This window comes from Trichoderma reesei (genome assembly GCF_000167675.1).
Source record: "Trichoderma reesei QM6a unplaced genomic scaffold TRIREscaffold_9, whole genome shotgun sequence".
In the NCBI taxonomy this organism is placed as follows: Eukaryota; Fungi; Ascomycota; class Sordariomycetes; order Hypocreales; family Hypocreaceae; genus Trichoderma; species Trichoderma reesei.
The window spans coordinates 24,140-40,555 of NW_006711156.1; the positions used below are offsets into that span (position 1 = coordinate 24,140).

Consider the following 16,416-nt stretch of genomic DNA (forward strand, 5'->3'; position numbering starts at 1 on the left):
TAGTAATACTGTATCGAATCTGGGCGGGTTTAGTGCTACCCTGTAAATGAACGAGAGAGTCTGCATTCGAATGCATACCTGTACATATAGTCTCAGGAAGAGGGTGCAGGATCAAAAATGAAAACAGGAGAGTACAACGAATCATATGAGACGGTACCTATTCTATTCGTGACTGCATTAATCATACTGGACATGCTCTTAGGCTGTCACTACTACTCAAGCAAGTCCATCTCGTGTCAGTGGGTGGCATCACATGCTTTTCTGCAGTAACGGTAGCGTAGGTAGATACTCATTACGAGAATGACGACTCGCTGTGCATCAATCTTAACATATCAACATATATCTTCCTCGATAAATGATTGATACGAGTCAATTAATAACCCAGAGGAATTGACATAGCTTCATATGGAATGAATCCATTGATATCATCTAGACGTGAACGTGCCGTTAACTTGACTTGACCCCACAAGCCGCTGCCCTGAATCGTGCCAGCTTCTAGCGGCCTCGGTCGACGTCATCAATCCCACGCCTGCCAAAGCTCAGCCTTGCAGCCACGGTAACTCGTCCCAAACCAGTCGCATTCTCTCCTCTACAACTCTCACGATCCTTCTTCATGTTCGCGCCGCGCTGATACCCGGGTCTTTTCTTGAGCGTCCAGACTCCTCTCATTCTTCCTCTAATACTCCCCCCATCAGTCGGCAAATGGCATCTCGACGCCCCAAAACAACATCCACCCTCGACCCCAGCTCCAACGAAATGGCCGCCTCAACAACCCCCGAGCAGACGCAGCCCGTCAAACGAAACCCGCCATACCTCCCCACGCCCCTCGAGCGCATCGCCCTCGGCATCTTCCCCGCAATCCTCGTCTTCGGCACAATCTTCTCCATCGTCTCGCCCGACGTCCGCGCCTCCGCATACGACCACGTCTCGCAGTCGCACCACCAGGACCCCAGCGTCGTCCCGGGCTACTTTGCCCGCAAGAACAACATCTTCAACGTCGTCTTCGTCAAGCGCGGCTGGGGATGGATCACCTTTGCCTTTGTCTTCTCCCTGCTCATGCAGCCCACCGGCAAGGCGCCGCCCGCGGTCGTCCTGGCGAGGCGGATCCGCGCCGGGATCCGGTGGCTGGCGGTTACGGGATGGTGGTTCTTTGTCACGCAGTGGTTCTTTGGCCCGCCGATTATCGATCGCAGTTTTCGGTGGACCGGCGGCAAATGCGAGCTGGCGGAGAGAGAGGTTAGCGTGGAAGGAGGAGGTTCTGTCAAGGAGATGCTGACGGCCGTGGCCTGTAAGGCGGCTGGGGGGAAGTGGAAGGGCGGCCACGACATCTCGGGACACGTCTTCCTGCTTGTGCTGGGCGCTGTGTTCTTGATGCAAGAGGTTGGATGGCCGGCTCTGAGGTTCAGCGGCTGGGTAGCCGAAGAGAGAAGCATCGTCATGCCGGATGGAGCTGTCAAGAGCGCCAGCGTGGAGTCGGAGACGGCGGTCGGATACGGCGCGGGAGAGCCTGCGTTTAACATTGGAGGAAAGACGGCCATTGGCTTCATCGCATTGAGTCTGTGGATGCTGTTGATGACGGCCATATACTTTCACACGTGGTTCGAAAAGGTATGTCTTCACGCTGGTATGCAGTCTGACAGAGAAGCTGACAGTGGCCATGTATCTAGTTTACGGGACTCTTCACCGCCATCATTGCTATGTACACCGTCTATTACGTGCCCAGATTTGTACCGGCTGTACGAGGAGTGGTTGGTCTGCCGGGAATATAGATGGATGAAGCACCGGCTACCCCATGTGTTTGTTTGAGTGGAAACGGAATGATGATTAGCTTCCGACTTGAAAGTTAGCCTAGTTCTATGAAAATGTCATGATACCCACGATCTTGCTTTTCCGCATCAATCCCAGTAGATCAAGGGCCGCCGTTGCATCTGGTCATAGGTCTGCATGTGATCCTCTCGATGATCGTGACACTCGACATGGAGGGGCATCCCCAGGCTCTAGCGCACGGACCACTTCTACAACCCTCATCATCAGTGATAGAGGCGTCTAAGCATCTCACTTCTTCCCCCTCTTACATACATGTGTCTTACACACTCACTTGCATAGTAATCACCATCTCACACCATCTCAACCCACATTCTGGATACTCACAATGTCGCTCTTAAAAGCCCCCTCAAACCTCCCGGAACTCGTCAAAACGACCTTCAGCAAAGCCCTCGCCGCCAACGAGCTGCACTACTTCCCAACCCAAGTCACCATCCTCCACATCAACTCCATCCCCGTAAGTCTCAGTCTCAACCACCCCTCTCTCCCCTATCAAACATAATAAACACACCCTCATCCTCCCATAAAAGAACCAGCTCCTCAACTAATATACTCTCCTCCCCCCTCAAGTTCCAACTCCGCTTCTCCCCCGCCCTCGCCAACAAACCAAAAGGCCCTCCCCCCGATCCCGCTCACCCGCGCAAGCCCTTTGATCCCTTTGCCAACCCTCCCGCCTCGCTCTTCATCACAGACCTGGGACACCAGCACTACCTCGTGCTGAACAAGTTTGCCGTCGTGCCGGAGCACTTCATCTTGGCGACAAAGGAGTTCAAGCTGCAGACTCATTTGCTGGAGGAATCTGATTTGCAAGCCACGCTCGCGTGCATCGATGCGTATGAACAGGCGAAGCAGCAGCAGCAGCAAACCGCGCCCAACGGCGAGCCTGTTGATGCATCGTGTTTAACCGATACAAGGGGGGGGAAGGCTGCGCAGGAGGATGGCTTGTTTGCCTTCTTCAATGGGGGGGATCATTCGGGCGCCAGTCAGCCTCATAGACACATCCAGCTCTTGCCCATATCCCGCATGAGGGACGGTTTGGAAACGAGCTCCTCGTGGGAAGTCCTCGCTCAGCAAGCCGATTCCCTTGACAAAACCCCCTTTGTTGCCTTTTCAGAACCAATCAGCATAGACACCTCGTCGGAAAACCTCCACGCCGCATATCTCCGCCTCTACAGAAAGGCATGTCAAGCAGTCGCTCAGCATACACACGCAGGGAGCACAGCCCCAACAGATGACGAGGTTCCTTCTACTGGAGAAGCCAAGATCAGTTACAACATGGCCATGACAAAGGATAGGCTGGTCATCTGCCCCCGACTCAGCGATGGTTGTGAGATTAGAGACGCCGAAACGTCGTCTCCGATTGGGTTCCTCGCTCTGAATGGGACGGTGCTGGCGGGCACAGCCTTGGTCAAGAGCGAAGCAGAGTGGGAGGCGTTGAAGAAGAGTCCAGACCAACTGCTGGATGTGTTGAAGAGCATCGGCGTACCGCGAGAAGAGTACCAGGGTGAATCGAACAAGCTCTAGTGGGCATATATCTAGATGAATGACATAGAGATCAATGTATTAAGAGTAAACGCAAGAAGAAATATGTACTCTAACATGAGAATTTCGCGTGAACGATGCTTGCCTGCCTCCATTTGGTTGTCCTATCCGTTTTCTATCCTTTTCTCTGTCCGTCGCTATGGGTGGCATTGCTACCACTGGGCCTGTTGGCAAATGCGAATGTGGTTATTCCTTTGCAAATGTGAAACAAAGGCGAAAAGAAAGAAAGGCAAAATCGAAAATGAACAAAGAGAAAAAAAAAAAAAAAAACCGAAAGAAGAAAAGACGAAGGAGAATTCCATATCTCTCAACCCCTGAACTCCATGTAGTGCGTGCAGTGTATGACCTCCACCTGTCCTCGTCTTGTTCAATGAACGAGAGGTGGAAAAAAGCAAAACGCAAAACAAAAGAAAGCAACCCTCTGCGTAAAAGAACAACCGGCAAGGGAACAAAAGTCAACGAAGGAAACCTCAAAGAAGAAACAGCACATCGGTGTGCCCCAACAATCTTCGTGCCATGCTGTCCTCACTCAGCCACATTGTCCTCCTCATCGTCGTCCTCCTCGCCGTCGTCCCCATTCTGGTCGTTCGACTCATGGCCCTGCTCAAGCTCGTCAACTTGGCTCTCGCCATATCCCTCATCGGTATGGTCGTCCTCTTCCTCATCTTCCCAGCTATCGTCGAAGCCAGTACTCCCTAGTTGACCGGCGGCTTCAAAGCGCAACCACCTCTTGTGGCAAGTAGAGTATCCAAAAGAATACCCTCCGTGTTCCTTGATATAGACAGACACAGCCATCCATGAAAGCTTGGCCCTGTCCGGGTGCTGGCCGTGCGCCAGCACCTGGACGGCCTCCTTCAGAAGGTGGTCCTGGAAAAAACATTTGTTAGGACACAACTTGGACGAGACACATCCTGGATTAGAAACCCAACTCTTGGAAAAACTTACGTCTAAATCGGTCCACTTGGGGTCACGCTGCCTGTCCTTCTTTTCCTTGGTGAGAGTGCGCCACCGTCCACGCAGGGTCGACTCCGCTTCCTTGAAGTTTCCCAGGCGCTTAATGTCCTTGTAGGAGAGGCCTTCGCTACGAGACTGCACCAGAAACCGGTCCTTGGCAGCTCTTTCAGCTGCTGCTTGCGGAGACATCTGGATCACGGGAGAGCGTCGTGAACGAACGTCCGCTTGTCGGTGTACAGGTCGGCGCAAACTGACTGCCGGCAAAAGTCGTCGCTGCGGACGATGGGAGGCCAGGGAGCGGCGTGAAGGAGGCGCCAAATTCCCAGCAGCAACAGCGGGTTCCAACATGGAGGGATTCTGAGTCGGAGGTAGGGGGGCCGTCGTCATGCTCTCCGTGGGCTGAGTCAAGATTATGGGTATGCCCGCAGCCTCGTCAAGCTCACTCTTAATGATCTCGGGGGCTGCAGAGGTGAAAGGGTTACTATCATGACCCGGCATCCAGGCCTCGCCTGCGATGGACGGCTGGACCGGGCGGTAAGGCAAGGTATTGAAATTGAAGCCAGCAAAGTCGGAAGACTCGACGGGCGGTGGATTGAAGTAGAACTGGGGAGGCTCAACGACCTCATCCTGCTGCAGGTGCCGTGCGCTGTTGAAAGGGTCTGAATACTCGGGAGAGATGACGGTGGAAGAGAAGTCCAGCTGCTCCTGATCTTGGTGCTGCTGTTGCTCTTGATGATGCTGCTGCTGCTGCTGGAACTGAAGTAGTTCGTCATCTTGTGGTTGTAACAGATAAGGCTGGTTAAAGAAGTTTAGTTCCTGCAGCCGTCAAAAATCAGTACGGCACATGCCAGGCAAAATAGTAGGTTCGATGTAGGAGCAAGGACAGAACATACCTCAAAGTCTGATAAAGACTGGAACATCGCATCATCGGCCATACTTGGTGCCGGATACGGGGCAAACTGCTGGCCAGGGTTTGGATAGACAGATTGTGAGGCTCCTGGGGGTGCATACGGCTGGAAGCCAAGCAAATCAAATGTTCGTTGCTGGCAGTCCGGGCAGTTGGGGTCAAATTCATGCTCATATATAAGAGCATGACTCTGGGTTGCATTGTCCACAGCCATTTGAGTAGGGTTCTCGGTAGCTTGGCCGCTCGGGAACCCATCGTTTCCGTAGCCTTGGGTGTCTGCATCTGATTCTGAAGTCAGTGTGCCTGTTCCCGCTCAAAGAAGCACCCACCAGGTCAACTGACCGTCATTACCCGTGTTCTCTACGCTATCCATGTCTGTGAAGATGGTGAGCCGTAGATCTGGAATGCACGGGATGATGTAGATTCCCGTCTTCAGATAAGCGGTGGAGGGCAAGGGACGAGAGTTGGGGTAGGAAGTGAGTGGGTTGGAACATACTGTTGGCCGCTGGGAACTGCGACATATTGAGGCTGGCGACGATTATATGACTCTATAGATAACGGAAATGAAGATATGTTGACGATGACGCGAACCTGCGCGTGCCAGAAGTGAGAAAAGTCGTGAAAAGAAGAGCGGGTTGGGGTCTCCCAAGAGACGAGAAAGCAGGCGTCGAAACTCGTTGCTTTGGAAGTAAGGAGAATGGAAGAGAGTTAGACAGGCTTTGTTGAAGTTGTAGACGGCTACGATGGCTCAGGAAAAATGCGTATCGAAAGAAGGATGATCAAAGAAGTAATCTTCAAGAATCGAGCTCTGAAGTCTGTGCAAGGAAGGAAAAAGAAGGACGGAGAACAGCGGTTGATAGAATGTGAGTTAAGGAACGACAATAAACGAGTGGTGCTTGGCCTAAGCCCTGACAGCTGCCAGACGGACCTTCAACGACAGTGACAGAGTCTCCGGAACCGCTCGTCAGTTGGCAAACCTGAAGTGTCCAGGAAGCCACAATGTTCCAGATCGAGCTTCCACCTCGTACATAATATCATTTCCTACTCGACAGCCTCATAACGCATTGAGAATCTCCAATACAAGACAAATCACAGCCCCCGACATGGCAGATTATAGTAGCACACTTCATCTTCCCATCAGCCCCCCTTTCACTCGTTCCCCCAGCTTCCCGGCACCCTCCCCAGTTCTGTCCTGCAGAGGGCAGAGTGGCCACTGCGTTCCCGTTGCCGCGGACAATAACCAGCCCTTTGATTAAAGTCGATGCAAGTCGTTCTGAATCGGGCATGCCCAGCTTCAGGTTCGTTCAATTCACCATAGGGAGATGCCCGCCTCCCCCACACGCTCCTCTTCAGGGCCCCTGAGTCTAGCTGCTGCTTGAACGCCCGAGCGTCACAGAATATGTTCAGAGTTCCCACGCCACCGGCTGTAGGAGATGAACTCCATACGTGCTCCGTATCTGTATCGCTTCGTCGTACAGCAGGACCTCCGTATGGAGCGATCTCCTGTATCGTCGGAGAAGCTTAAAAGGGGGGAGGCGGGAGGCTGGAAATGCCACCGGCAGAACCGACGCCGTGGAATGACAGAGGAATATGCACAGAAGCAGCAACAAGGCTTTTGCGTACGCAACTGGTAGGTCGCCATATGCACATATGCGCACAAAGCATGCATGTCTCCCCCCTCTCTCTCCCCCCTCTCCCCTTCTCTTTATCCCTCCTCATCCTCTTCCTGGCCCAGCCACGTCCAGCATATCACCCCAAATACTCAATCTCCTGCACAGACCGCCTCCCACGCCGGATATGTCACGGCAACGTCAAGCCTGTCAACAGCAAGATTGCCTCCCCCGATTCAAGCATAGCTGCCGTCGCTGCCCCCTCCCGACGACCAGGGCCCTGGGATCACATCACACCGATTTCACTCTCTGCAACCCTCTCGGCACTCGTCCATATAGTTTCGGGGTAAGCCGTGAATAGGTTGGACGCCCACGCCGCTGGCCCTAGATGGGGTTCCAGACGGAAGTGTTTGAACGAGCGGGAGCAGACCGGGGTCCTGTGCTCGGCAGACTGCATGACATGACATTGCTGGAGTCAGTGCAGGGAAATAACATCAGGTGCTGGTGATCCGAAGAGGAGAGAGGGCAGAGAAGAATATGCCGGTTTCCTGGGATGGAGGCATGATGCCGAGGTGCGTTGTGTCATGTGTTCAGCCCCGACGTGCATTCATGCGTGGAAGGCGAGTTTTCTTCCAGACTGTGTGACGGTTTGCTTCAAGGCTCGCTACAGCTAGGAATGGATGAACGTGGGATGAAGAGTCGGGGAAGAAGATGAGCACAATCTTGACTGACATTCTTGATTTGTCTACTATTAGAAACTCCTGATTCAAGACAATGTACGAACAGTGTCTGTGAGTAATTACATCTTGGATCCTCATACAATCTTGCTTCCGCTGAGCCCAGAGCTCATGTCAGTCCAGGCCCAAGAAGAAAAACACAAGGAAACATGCATCAAAGGCTTCCATCGCAACCCCCCAGTCTCTTCACCGACCGTCAATTGCCCCCCCCCCCCCCCCCCCCATATCTGAGCTTAGGATCCATCATCCGCCCCATCTGTCCATCCGCTCATCAGCTGAAGAGCCTGTTATACACACAAGCCCTATTCCCTCCGGGTAATCGACCTATCCAGGTCACACAGCACATGCAGTCCCGCGTCACCAGCAAGGGGCAAACCATAAGACGAATGGAAGAGAGCACAGCATGAGAAAAAAGGCGCTTATCCACCGCTTTGTAACAGGTCGAATCGCACAGAAAGTTCGCCCTCTCCGAATCGGCGACGGCGGCATGGCTGTATCGTGTACCTACTAGAAGTCATCGATCATTTGCTAAACTTCTATGTACCTACAGTATATGGACATCTACTGTACCATAGACTGGAAGAATGTTGAAAGAGGTGCAGCTTAAGTAGGGCACAAGTCATAAATCCGTCATGCTGTGATTCTATTTGCAGCCGCGGAGAGAATTACACGTCCTGACGGGAAGGGCTATGCGGAATCTCGGATGCGGGACGGTGAGCTGGTGAGAGGAGGAAACGCCTGTTTGCACGGGATATTCTGGGGCTCTTATAGTGATCCCATCAAGACCAATGACAGAGTGAACCGGATGAGAGTTAACAGGCCGTGGATTCTTACCCTAATACCTCAACTCGAACTGTTCATGTCCCAGAGAAACCACAAGGATACGAGGCCGAAGATCCCGACATCAGCCTCAACAGTTAACGACGATTTCTCCTGCTGAAGATCAAACATCACACGTCACCTCACATACACTACCTACTGTTACCGACATACACAAAAAGCCTGCCAGGGAGTCTCATATTTCAAAACATTGTGCGAACCTGGCTTGGCCTTCCTTCCCATCCATCGCCACCACCGCCGGCAACCCGCATATCACTAAGGTCGGGAATCAAGACTGGCCCAACGTTCGCCAGGACTTTCGGATACCGCTTTGCCCGAGATCCCAAAGATGATCAAATCTAGCAAATCTCGTTCCTTGTGATCTTGACACCCTAGCTTAATATGGATGGGAGATTCGAGTAGTTGGATTCTTACTTCTTTGTCACAAAAACATCTTTAACCAGGAAGCTCGCCGCCTCTTGTGCAACGGTAAAGATCCCGATTAACAAGACTCTTTAAGAAATTCTCCAGTAAAAATGTTGTAGCAAAGGGCCTGATAGGGACAGATGATCAAAACCAAGTAATGCCTGCCGTGCATGTTCTATCTTATGGACCAGTGACAGCCTTTCAGATGAAGATAGGTATTCAAAGTCATGATAGTGCACATTCTTCCGTATCCTCTAGGGTAGGGAGTGAACGAGCCGAGAGATTCGATCAACGAAATTCGGCGCGTCCCTGCTCAAGCAACAGGCAAGAGATAAAAAAGCATAGAACGCCAAGGATGCCGTGCAATCAAAGTAGAAGCGGAACAGGAAAGAAACATATAATATGTACATCCAAATAGAAACACCAACCCCTACAGGAACAGAGCACCTGGCTCAAACCGCCAGATCAATGTCTTTTGAAGAAAGAGACCGGACAAGATATAAAGCCCGCAGATGCCAACTCAATCATCCCACTCCTCGTCCAGCTGGTCTATCAATCGGTTCTCCGCTTCGCTATTCCGCCCGACGCCGCCAGACCCAAGATGCTGATACCCTCTCCTGCTTGGTAGAAGGCGTCCGCACGACGACAGCAAGATGATGAACAAGTCCTACAAGAAAAATTGATGAATTAGTGGAAAGGAGGCAGTCCCGCCTTGGGCCGGGAAGGACGCACGCTGAAGAAGCTCCCGATGCCGGCCCACAGGCTGTAGTTGGGGAGCTGCCGCCATCCTCGCGCGTGCGCGACGGTGCGGTTGTAGAAGACGCCGCCCAGGACGTACACGAGCACGGCAATGACGAGAATCAGCCCAAACACGCTGCCGGGGCCCACGCTGCCGGGCTTGTGCGGCTCGGCATGGGCGCAGGCGTGGACCGACCGGGCTTCGAAGAAGTACGAGCATTCGTCGGGATCGACGCCGACAAAGGACACAGCGGTCGTCGTTCCGGGGTCGCGATCGCACAGGAAGGAGATCGTGGCGGACTTGCGCCTGGTCTTGGACGTGCTCTCGTCTCGATCAATCGTCTCGACTGCGTGGGCGTGGCCGGGCGATGAGAGGCCCTCGTCAAAGGTCGAGCTCCGCTTGTCATAATCGTCGTAGTCGTCGTCGGGATCGTTATCCGGACTTGATCTGCTTTCCCCACACGGCGATCCGCCAGTGTACTGCAGCACCAGCTTTCTCCCCCGGCTGTGCAAATCGAGCGACACGGAGCTAGAATTACCATTAGCAACGTGAAGGACAAGTAAAAAGAGGGCCAAGAACAAACCCAATCGAGTATACGCTGTTGTGAGTGGTATAGTATGCGCTGACATTGGCCCACTGGCTCTTCTTCAGACCGACAACGTCGCTGACGGGATCGACCACGGCGCCGCAGATGTTGAGCGTAAAGTTCTTGCCGTAGTCGTACCCCCGCGAGTGGTAGTCCTTGTAGAGACCCGACTTATGCGCCTTGCCATTCTCCGGCGGCGGCATCGCCGTGTCTGGCCGCAGATCGAAGAAGCCGCCGTTGCCCGTTGACGAGGTGGCCGTACACGCCGGCACATGAGTCGTCGCGGTGGGGGTGTCGCCGGCGGCGTGGACGGCGGCCGCGGCCGTGGCCAGCAGCATCACGAGCTGAGAGGTTGAGGGCATCATGGTTGGGTGTTGGTAGGGCGATGTCGTCGATTCGAAGTCGGCGCGAATGGGAGGGCGAGTGGTTGAGAGCTGCCTCGAGGGGCTGTTGGACGTGCGACGCTTGCGCGATCATCAATTGCCGCGTAATACGGCCGGGTTCGACGTGAGACACGGAGAGTAAACGAGCGACAATGTCTGGAACAAGCGCGACGCAGCCTTGGCGCGCAAAATCAGTCCTATTCCACCGACTGTTGGTTCCTTGAACAATTCGTTCTGTTGTTCAGTACCGTCAGGCAAATTAAAAAAAAAGAATGCGTTGTTGAAGAGCCTCAGCCTCGCAGCCTGCTTCTCCAACAAGCGCCACGACGATAATCCCCGGTCTCAGCACGTTGTCATCCAGGTCACGGGATTTTGGATTTGGGGATCGCCTTGGCCGCTCTCTGGTTGGCGGGTTCCTGGATGACGTCGATCCCTTCCCGATTGTGCACACAGCAACGCCGATCGGGTAATGTGTTTGTCCGTTTCGGAGCTGGCAGCTTCCGCTAGGCCAGGCAGGCTAAGCCCATCTGGTCAAATTAGACGATCACAACGACTCGGAAGCTGGAGCCCCCGAGATCCAGCTTTTGCCAGCTTGCCATCATCGAGCTCATCCAAATGGCTTGAGGCAGTGCCACGTCCCATTACGTGTCTTGTCGTGCGCCCAAGCTTCACTGCAGAGGCAGAGAACGAGCCTTAAGAATCGCCACATCGCCCGAAAGGAAACGCGCTTCTTTGGCTCCTCATCGACGTGTCACAATGGCAAAGCCCAAGCAAGCTGCCGCGGAGCAGCCTCACGGCTACGAATTCGGAGGCCCGTAAGTCGCAGCCCGTTGCCGATTGGAAAAAGACAAGCATCTGTCTTGATTCTAACGCTGTCCGCAGGCTGGGTGCTTTTGGAATCTCCTTCGGCCTCCCCGTCCTCGTCTACCTCTTCACCTTTTCCTGCAACGACATCTCGGGCTGTCCCGCGCCCTCGTTCCTCAGCCCCAAGACTCTCTCCCTGGATCAGCTGAAGCTCGAGGTTGGCTGGCCCAAAGATGGCATCTGGGGCCTGGCCAGCTGGGAGGCATCTGGTGCTTTGGCGGCCTACTACCTCCTCAACCTGATCCTGTACGCGATTCTCCCCGCGCAAAAGGTGGAGGGTACGGTTCTGCGCTCTGGTGGCCGCCTCAAGTACAGGTTCAACAGTACGTCATTGAAGGAACAAACCTACTCGTCATCTGACAGGCAGATATGGATAGTTATACTGACTCCGTGATAGCCCTGTACTCCAACATGGCCACTCTCGCTGCACTGGCCGCTGGAACAATCGCCCAAGGCGCAGACTTCCCCGTCTGGACCTTCATCAGCGAAAACTACGTCCAGCTCCTTACCGCGAGCATCCTCCTCTCATACGCCATCGCCACCTTCGTGTACGTCCGAAGCTTCAGTGTCAAAGCCGGCAATAAGGAAAACCGCGAGCTCGCCGCCGGCGGATGCACTGGCAACATGCTATACGACTGGTTCATCGGGCGCGAGCTGAACCCCCGCGTCACTATCCCCCTCATCGGAGAGGTCGACTTGAAGGAGTGGTGCGAGCTTCGGCCGGGTATGATGGGCTGGATCATTCTGAACTGCGCGTGGTGCGCCCAGCAGTACCGCAACTATGGCTATGTCACGGACAGCGCCATCTGCATCACCGTCGTGCAGGCGCTGTACATCATCGACTCATGGGTGAACGAGGCCGCCATTTTGACGACCATGGACATCACCACCGATGGATTCGGCATGATGCTGGCGTTCGGAGACCTCGTTTGGGTCCCGTTCGTGTACTCCCTCCAGACTCGATACTTGTCGGTGTATCCTCGCTCGCTCGGCCCCCTCGGACTTCTCGCCATGGTGTCCCTCATTGGCACTGGCTTCTACATCTTCCGCTCTGCCAACAGCCAGAAGAACACTTTCCGCACCAACCCCAGTGACCCCAGCGTTGCTCATCTCAAGTACATCGAGACCAAGACCGGCAGCAAGCTCTTGACCACGGGCTGGTGGGGTATCGCGCGCCACATCAACTACTTTGGCGACTGGATCCAGGCGTGGCCGTACTGCCTGCCCACAGGCCTTGCCGGGTACCAGATCCTCGCTGCTGGCACGCCCACCGCCGAGGAGGCCTTTGTCATGGCCGACGGCCGACAGGTGATTCAAGGTGACGCCAAGGGCTGGGGCATGCTCATTACCTACTTCTATATCGTGTACTTCGGGATCCTGCTCATCCACCGCGATGGACGAGACGATCTCAAGTGCTATCGCAAGTATGGCGAGGATTGGAACAAGTACAAGAAGATTGTGCGATGGAGGATCATCCCTGGCATATACTAGGCAGCTGAGAGCGGCCAGCCGATTGTCTAGCTCGGAGAGCAAAGGATCTTATTGCTTCCGCTTGCCGAGAGAACCACCGAAGTAGTGAGGAAGCCATATTGGAAATGACGGCGAAAAGCCTCAGTGTGGTCAGCAACCAAAAGGCAGACGGGAATCGCAAGCAGGCTGTCAATGACGCCCGTTGCGTCTGCAGCCGCCTACGGAAGCCATTCGGCGTTTCTCGTCGAGAATGAGAGGAGAACAGCAATACTAGCCCATATGTAATTGTAATTTATATCAAGGCGCATGTTTTTGGTTGGCCGACAAAGTACACGCTTGGTGCATGAACTAGGATACTGGAACCAACGCGGCGACGTGAGAAGCCAAGCCTGGGAGCGATAGCACACGTACGTCCCAGTTGATTTGGGTATCCCGTGCGAACGTCTGGGAGGAAGCTGAAAGATATGCCTTGCTCGTGCTAGTATTGTCATCCTGAAATTAAAGCACGTCGAGCATATATGTACATGCATGCTGGATGAGGCGAGACGGGCCGAACTGGTCCCAAGGCTGAGGAACGTTAGTCTAAATGACCGACTGTTGCTCGAGCACGGCATCACCAGGCCGGCCCCGTCTCCTGGCTTACGTTTGTTGACCAAGTAGATCGAGGAGAGATGCCGTCCGGTCAAGCAGTTTCTCCGGCCCAGTGGAACGGCGACTCGGGGAGTGTGCCGTAGCTGCGTAGACCTGCTTGTACGGGAATTGTAAGAGGACCTCCTTGCAGATCCGAGCCGAAGGACACGAGCACACCTGGTACTAGTATCTGGTTACCTTTGGAAGTGTGGTGGTTAGAGGGTGGCTCTCCGCTTGGCACGTGTAGGCTGCGAGCCGGTGCGCAACGATGCAACGATGCAGCGTGCTCGCGTTGACATGGTCCTCAAGATCTGCTACTGCGCATGTACGGGACACTGCTCCGTACGCCGTGCCGCGTGTGCATTTGGAGATCCTGAATATGCTTTGTGTTTCCTCCATGCTGCCTCATGCACGCACATACGATACAGAGCAACAGAGAGAGCTTGTTGGAGAAAGTACCGAGGACCAGCAGTTGATAGGATTGGTGGAAAAGTTGTTGGATGCCCTGTCGAGGACAGAGCCCAGGATCTCTGGCGAAACTCCCCGATGGTCTTTTTGTGCACAACAAACGGCCCGAACACAGGGGCGCTAGGCAAGCAGTCGTGAGGAGGCCAGTCCCCAGGCTATTGCACAGCAGTCAGTCGGGGCATCGGGGTAAATGCGGGGAGACGATGCGGGAGCGGAGCCGCGCCTGGATCGGCATTCGTTTGCTGTTGATGTTCGCTGCAGGGTTTTTCTTTTCTCCTCCAGATCAGCTGGACTTGATGCTGTGCGGAAGAAGTCGAGTCCTTTGAGTCGTGCTCATCTTGACCTGTATATCGAAAAACACATTGCTGTAGTACGTCAGTGGCAACGTGAGACTCCTTGGCTAGACTGGGACGTTGTTTAATGAGCTTCGGAACTTTTTCCAAAGCTTGACAAATTAATGAGACCGGGACTTGGGTGCCTGTGTGGCGCTCGGGAGAGGCAACGAAGCCGGCGGCCGGGGGGTTCGCCGCTAAGATGGGATGGATGGGGGTTATCCCCACGATGATGACAGCTCCGCAGCGGGTCGAGCAAAGATACCACCCCCAAGATGCTCATCAGCGGACCTCGAGTGCTAAAAGGCACTTCAGTTGGGTGCTCGGTCCGGTATTGATGGTAGCTCAAGCTCATTGGGGTAGCAGTTATGAACTGGCAGGGGAGTCGACCACAGCGGTGGCTTGCGCCCGTAGAAACGTGTTTGGTCGACAGCGTACTGCTTTGGCGGGTGTCGTGGGCTTATTGCCCGAGGCTCTGGATGCTGCCTCGTCGCGACTGCATGTAACCCTCACCTCGTCCTTGTATGTGTCTATTGAAACGTGAGCATGAGTGTATGTTTCTGTTTCGACTCTTCGCAAAGAGCTGAAATAGGGGATAGACACCTCATCACAAGGTATTCGCCGTCAACAGTCATCAGCATCCGTGACTGCCATGAGCGCTGCCAGTTGCAATAGCAAGGATGATGGCATGCCGGCCATCCAAGCCCCCAGCGCGAATGCCAACGTCGAAGCGCTAACTATCTCGCTTGGCCGGCCGTCTCCGCCGAGCTGGGGGAAAAAGCCCATCAAGCTTGCCTTTTGGCCGATGTGCATTGGTGCGTAGGAGCCAATGCCACTCTTGAAGCAATGGAACGATCCATCTAGATCGGAAATATCAACAGCTGCTCGATGGGCCTAGAGGGCGTCGATGGAGAATTCACAATAGTTCCTCGTGACCTTGGGCCCGGGATACTGTTCATTGACCCAACGAGCCGCCCCCGCAGGCTGCGGAGAAGGGCTCCGTGCTGAGAAGAGTGGCCGTTATGCCATGTCGGTTCCAAGCCGAGAACATCGTGATTGAAGTGTCAAGACGCACCCAGTTGACCGCACTGGGCGAGCACGCATGGCTCATCGGCCCTTCTCGTCGCCTTTTGCTTGTCGTCACAGCTTGGTTGCGCGGGACAAGGCCCAATGCTGTTAGCCTGCGTGCTCACTCAATGCTTTCGTCCAACTGCTCTAGGACTCCCCCGCAGCTTTTGTCCAGTGCCTGGCAGATGCAACCCTCCTCGCCCTGTAAGCATCTCCAACGCGGTCAGGCACTCGGGTGGTCACCCCAGTAGATGATGCTTTCGTGGTGTGTTCGGTCAGGGACATGCCATGGAATGCGTGTCGTACGTAGCGCGTTCTCGCCTTTCTCCGAGGGCGACGTCTCTGGCTAGTGCCGGGTGCACGACAGAGGCTCAGGTGATGTGCACAATGCTGGAGATTTTGTATTGTGCTTTGATGAATCGAGGCTGAACTGAAATCAATGAAGAAGCTGTTGTGGCACGAATAGGTAGAGTATGGAAGAGAGAGGACGGAGACAATCAATTGGAGGAGGAGCAAGCTGCCATTGGCCAATGGTTCAGCCACGGCCGGCGCCAAGGTACTGCGGGTGGCAGCCAAGGTTTTGCTTTGGCTGCTGCTGTGTACCGATACGCAGAGGCTAGAGCTGCATGTTTGCCCAATGCACTCAGCCGCCCTTATTTGCGCCGCTGGGAGCTGAAATGGAGGCGCTGAACACGCTGCTCCCGTCTTTGTTCGGAGCAATGGCTGTAGGTGTACTTGCGGTCGCACTCGCGGGTACCCGCGACCCTGGAACCTGTACTTGCAGAGTGCCTGGAGCTAGAGGAGCTTGGAAGGAACCAGCCGCTGGCCTCGCCATTGATCGTTCCTACCTTGAGGGACGCACTGCTCGATCGACGTTAATCCGGCTTCCGACGACTACCTACCTGATAATCGCTTCGTCATTTCCCCTCTGCCACGGTTCTTCTTCCCGCCAGCCACCGTCTGTTCTCTCGCCACGACATCTCGATCGACAGAGCCACAGCAACAGCACTGCAAGGTAGCATTGGACAGCCCAGCATCAGGCTCCTTTATGCACCTC

At 54.4% G+C, this 16,416-nt stretch overlaps 6 protein-coding genes across 6 annotated transcripts; 4 read left to right on the plus strand and 2 right to left on the minus strand.

The window, feature by feature from the left end:
* Window positions 1-756: 756 nt before the first annotated feature.
* Window positions 757-1,769, plus strand: TRIREDRAFT_107205 (uncharacterized protein; the record flags this gene model as incomplete). The annotated part of the gene is made up of 2 exons (XM_006965215.1): window positions 757-1,608; window positions 1,668-1,769. 2 exons carry the CDS (start codon window positions 757-759, stop codon window positions 1,767-1,769), a joined length of 954 nt encoding a protein of 317 aa, XP_006965277.1.
* Window positions 1,770-2,152: 383 nt separating this feature from the next.
* Window positions 2,153-3,348, plus strand: TRIREDRAFT_107206 (uncharacterized protein; the record flags this gene model as incomplete). Its single annotated transcript, XM_006965216.1, has 3 exons — window positions 2,153-2,281; window positions 2,395-2,657; window positions 2,739-3,348. The coding sequence occupies 3 exons, from the start codon at window positions 2,153-2,155 to the stop codon at window positions 3,346-3,348; spliced, it is 1,002 nt and encodes a 333-aa protein (XP_006965278.1).
* Window positions 3,349-3,891: 543 nt separating this feature from the next.
* Window positions 3,892-5,600, minus strand: TRIREDRAFT_107207 (uncharacterized protein; the record flags this gene model as incomplete). The annotated part of the gene is made up of 4 exons (XM_006965361.1): window positions 3,892-4,233; window positions 4,312-5,115; window positions 5,214-5,509; window positions 5,570-5,600. The coding sequence occupies 4 exons, from the start codon at window positions 5,598-5,600 to the stop codon at window positions 3,892-3,894; spliced, it is 1,473 nt and encodes a 490-aa protein (XP_006965423.1).
* A 1,290-nt stretch (window positions 5,601-6,890) lies between these two features.
* TRIREDRAFT_107208 (uncharacterized protein) lies at window positions 6,891-8,181 on the plus strand (the record flags this gene model as incomplete). The annotated part of the gene is made up of 4 exons (XM_006965217.1): window positions 6,891-7,183; window positions 7,322-7,409; window positions 7,593-7,628; window positions 8,125-8,181. 4 exons carry the CDS (start codon window positions 6,891-6,893, stop codon window positions 8,179-8,181), a joined length of 474 nt encoding a protein of 157 aa, XP_006965279.1.
* Window positions 8,182-9,339: 1,158 nt separating this feature from the next.
* On the minus strand, window positions 9,340-10,509 carry TRIREDRAFT_61584 (uncharacterized protein; the record flags this gene model as incomplete). The annotated part of the gene is made up of 4 exons (XM_006965362.1): window positions 9,340-9,486; window positions 9,552-9,886; window positions 10,001-10,086; window positions 10,142-10,509. The coding sequence occupies 4 exons, from the start codon at window positions 10,507-10,509 to the stop codon at window positions 9,340-9,342; spliced, it is 936 nt and encodes a 311-aa protein (XP_006965424.1).
* A 598-nt stretch (window positions 10,510-11,107) lies between these two features.
* TRIREDRAFT_121733 (delta(14)-sterol reductase) lies at window positions 11,108-13,119 on the plus strand. Its single transcript, XM_006965218.1, has 3 exons — window positions 11,108-11,342; window positions 11,410-11,714; window positions 11,789-13,119. The coding sequence occupies exons 1-3, from the start codon at window positions 11,284-11,286 to the stop codon at window positions 12,880-12,882; spliced, it is 1,458 nt and encodes a 485-aa protein (XP_006965280.1). The 5' UTR covers window positions 11,108-11,283; the 3' UTR covers window positions 12,883-13,119.
* Window positions 13,120-16,416: the final 3,297 nt, after the last annotated feature.

What these genes read in the sequence shown, in the direction of transcription:
- TRIREDRAFT_121733 (XM_006965218.1), top strand. Translation starts at nt 11,284, where the DNA reads ATGGCAAAGCCCAAGCAAGCTGCCGCGGAGCAGCCTCACGGCTACGAA. An exon ending in GGCTACGAATTCGGAGGCCC is followed by an intron (nt 11,343 to 11,409) that starts GTAAGTCGCAGC and finishes CGCTGTCCGCAG; the next exon opens with GCTGGGTGCTTTTGGAATCT. An exon ending in CCTCAAGTACAGGTTCAACA is followed by an intron (nt 11,715 to 11,788) that starts GTACGTCATTGA and finishes ACTCCGTGATAG; the next exon opens with CCCTGTACTCCAACATGGCC.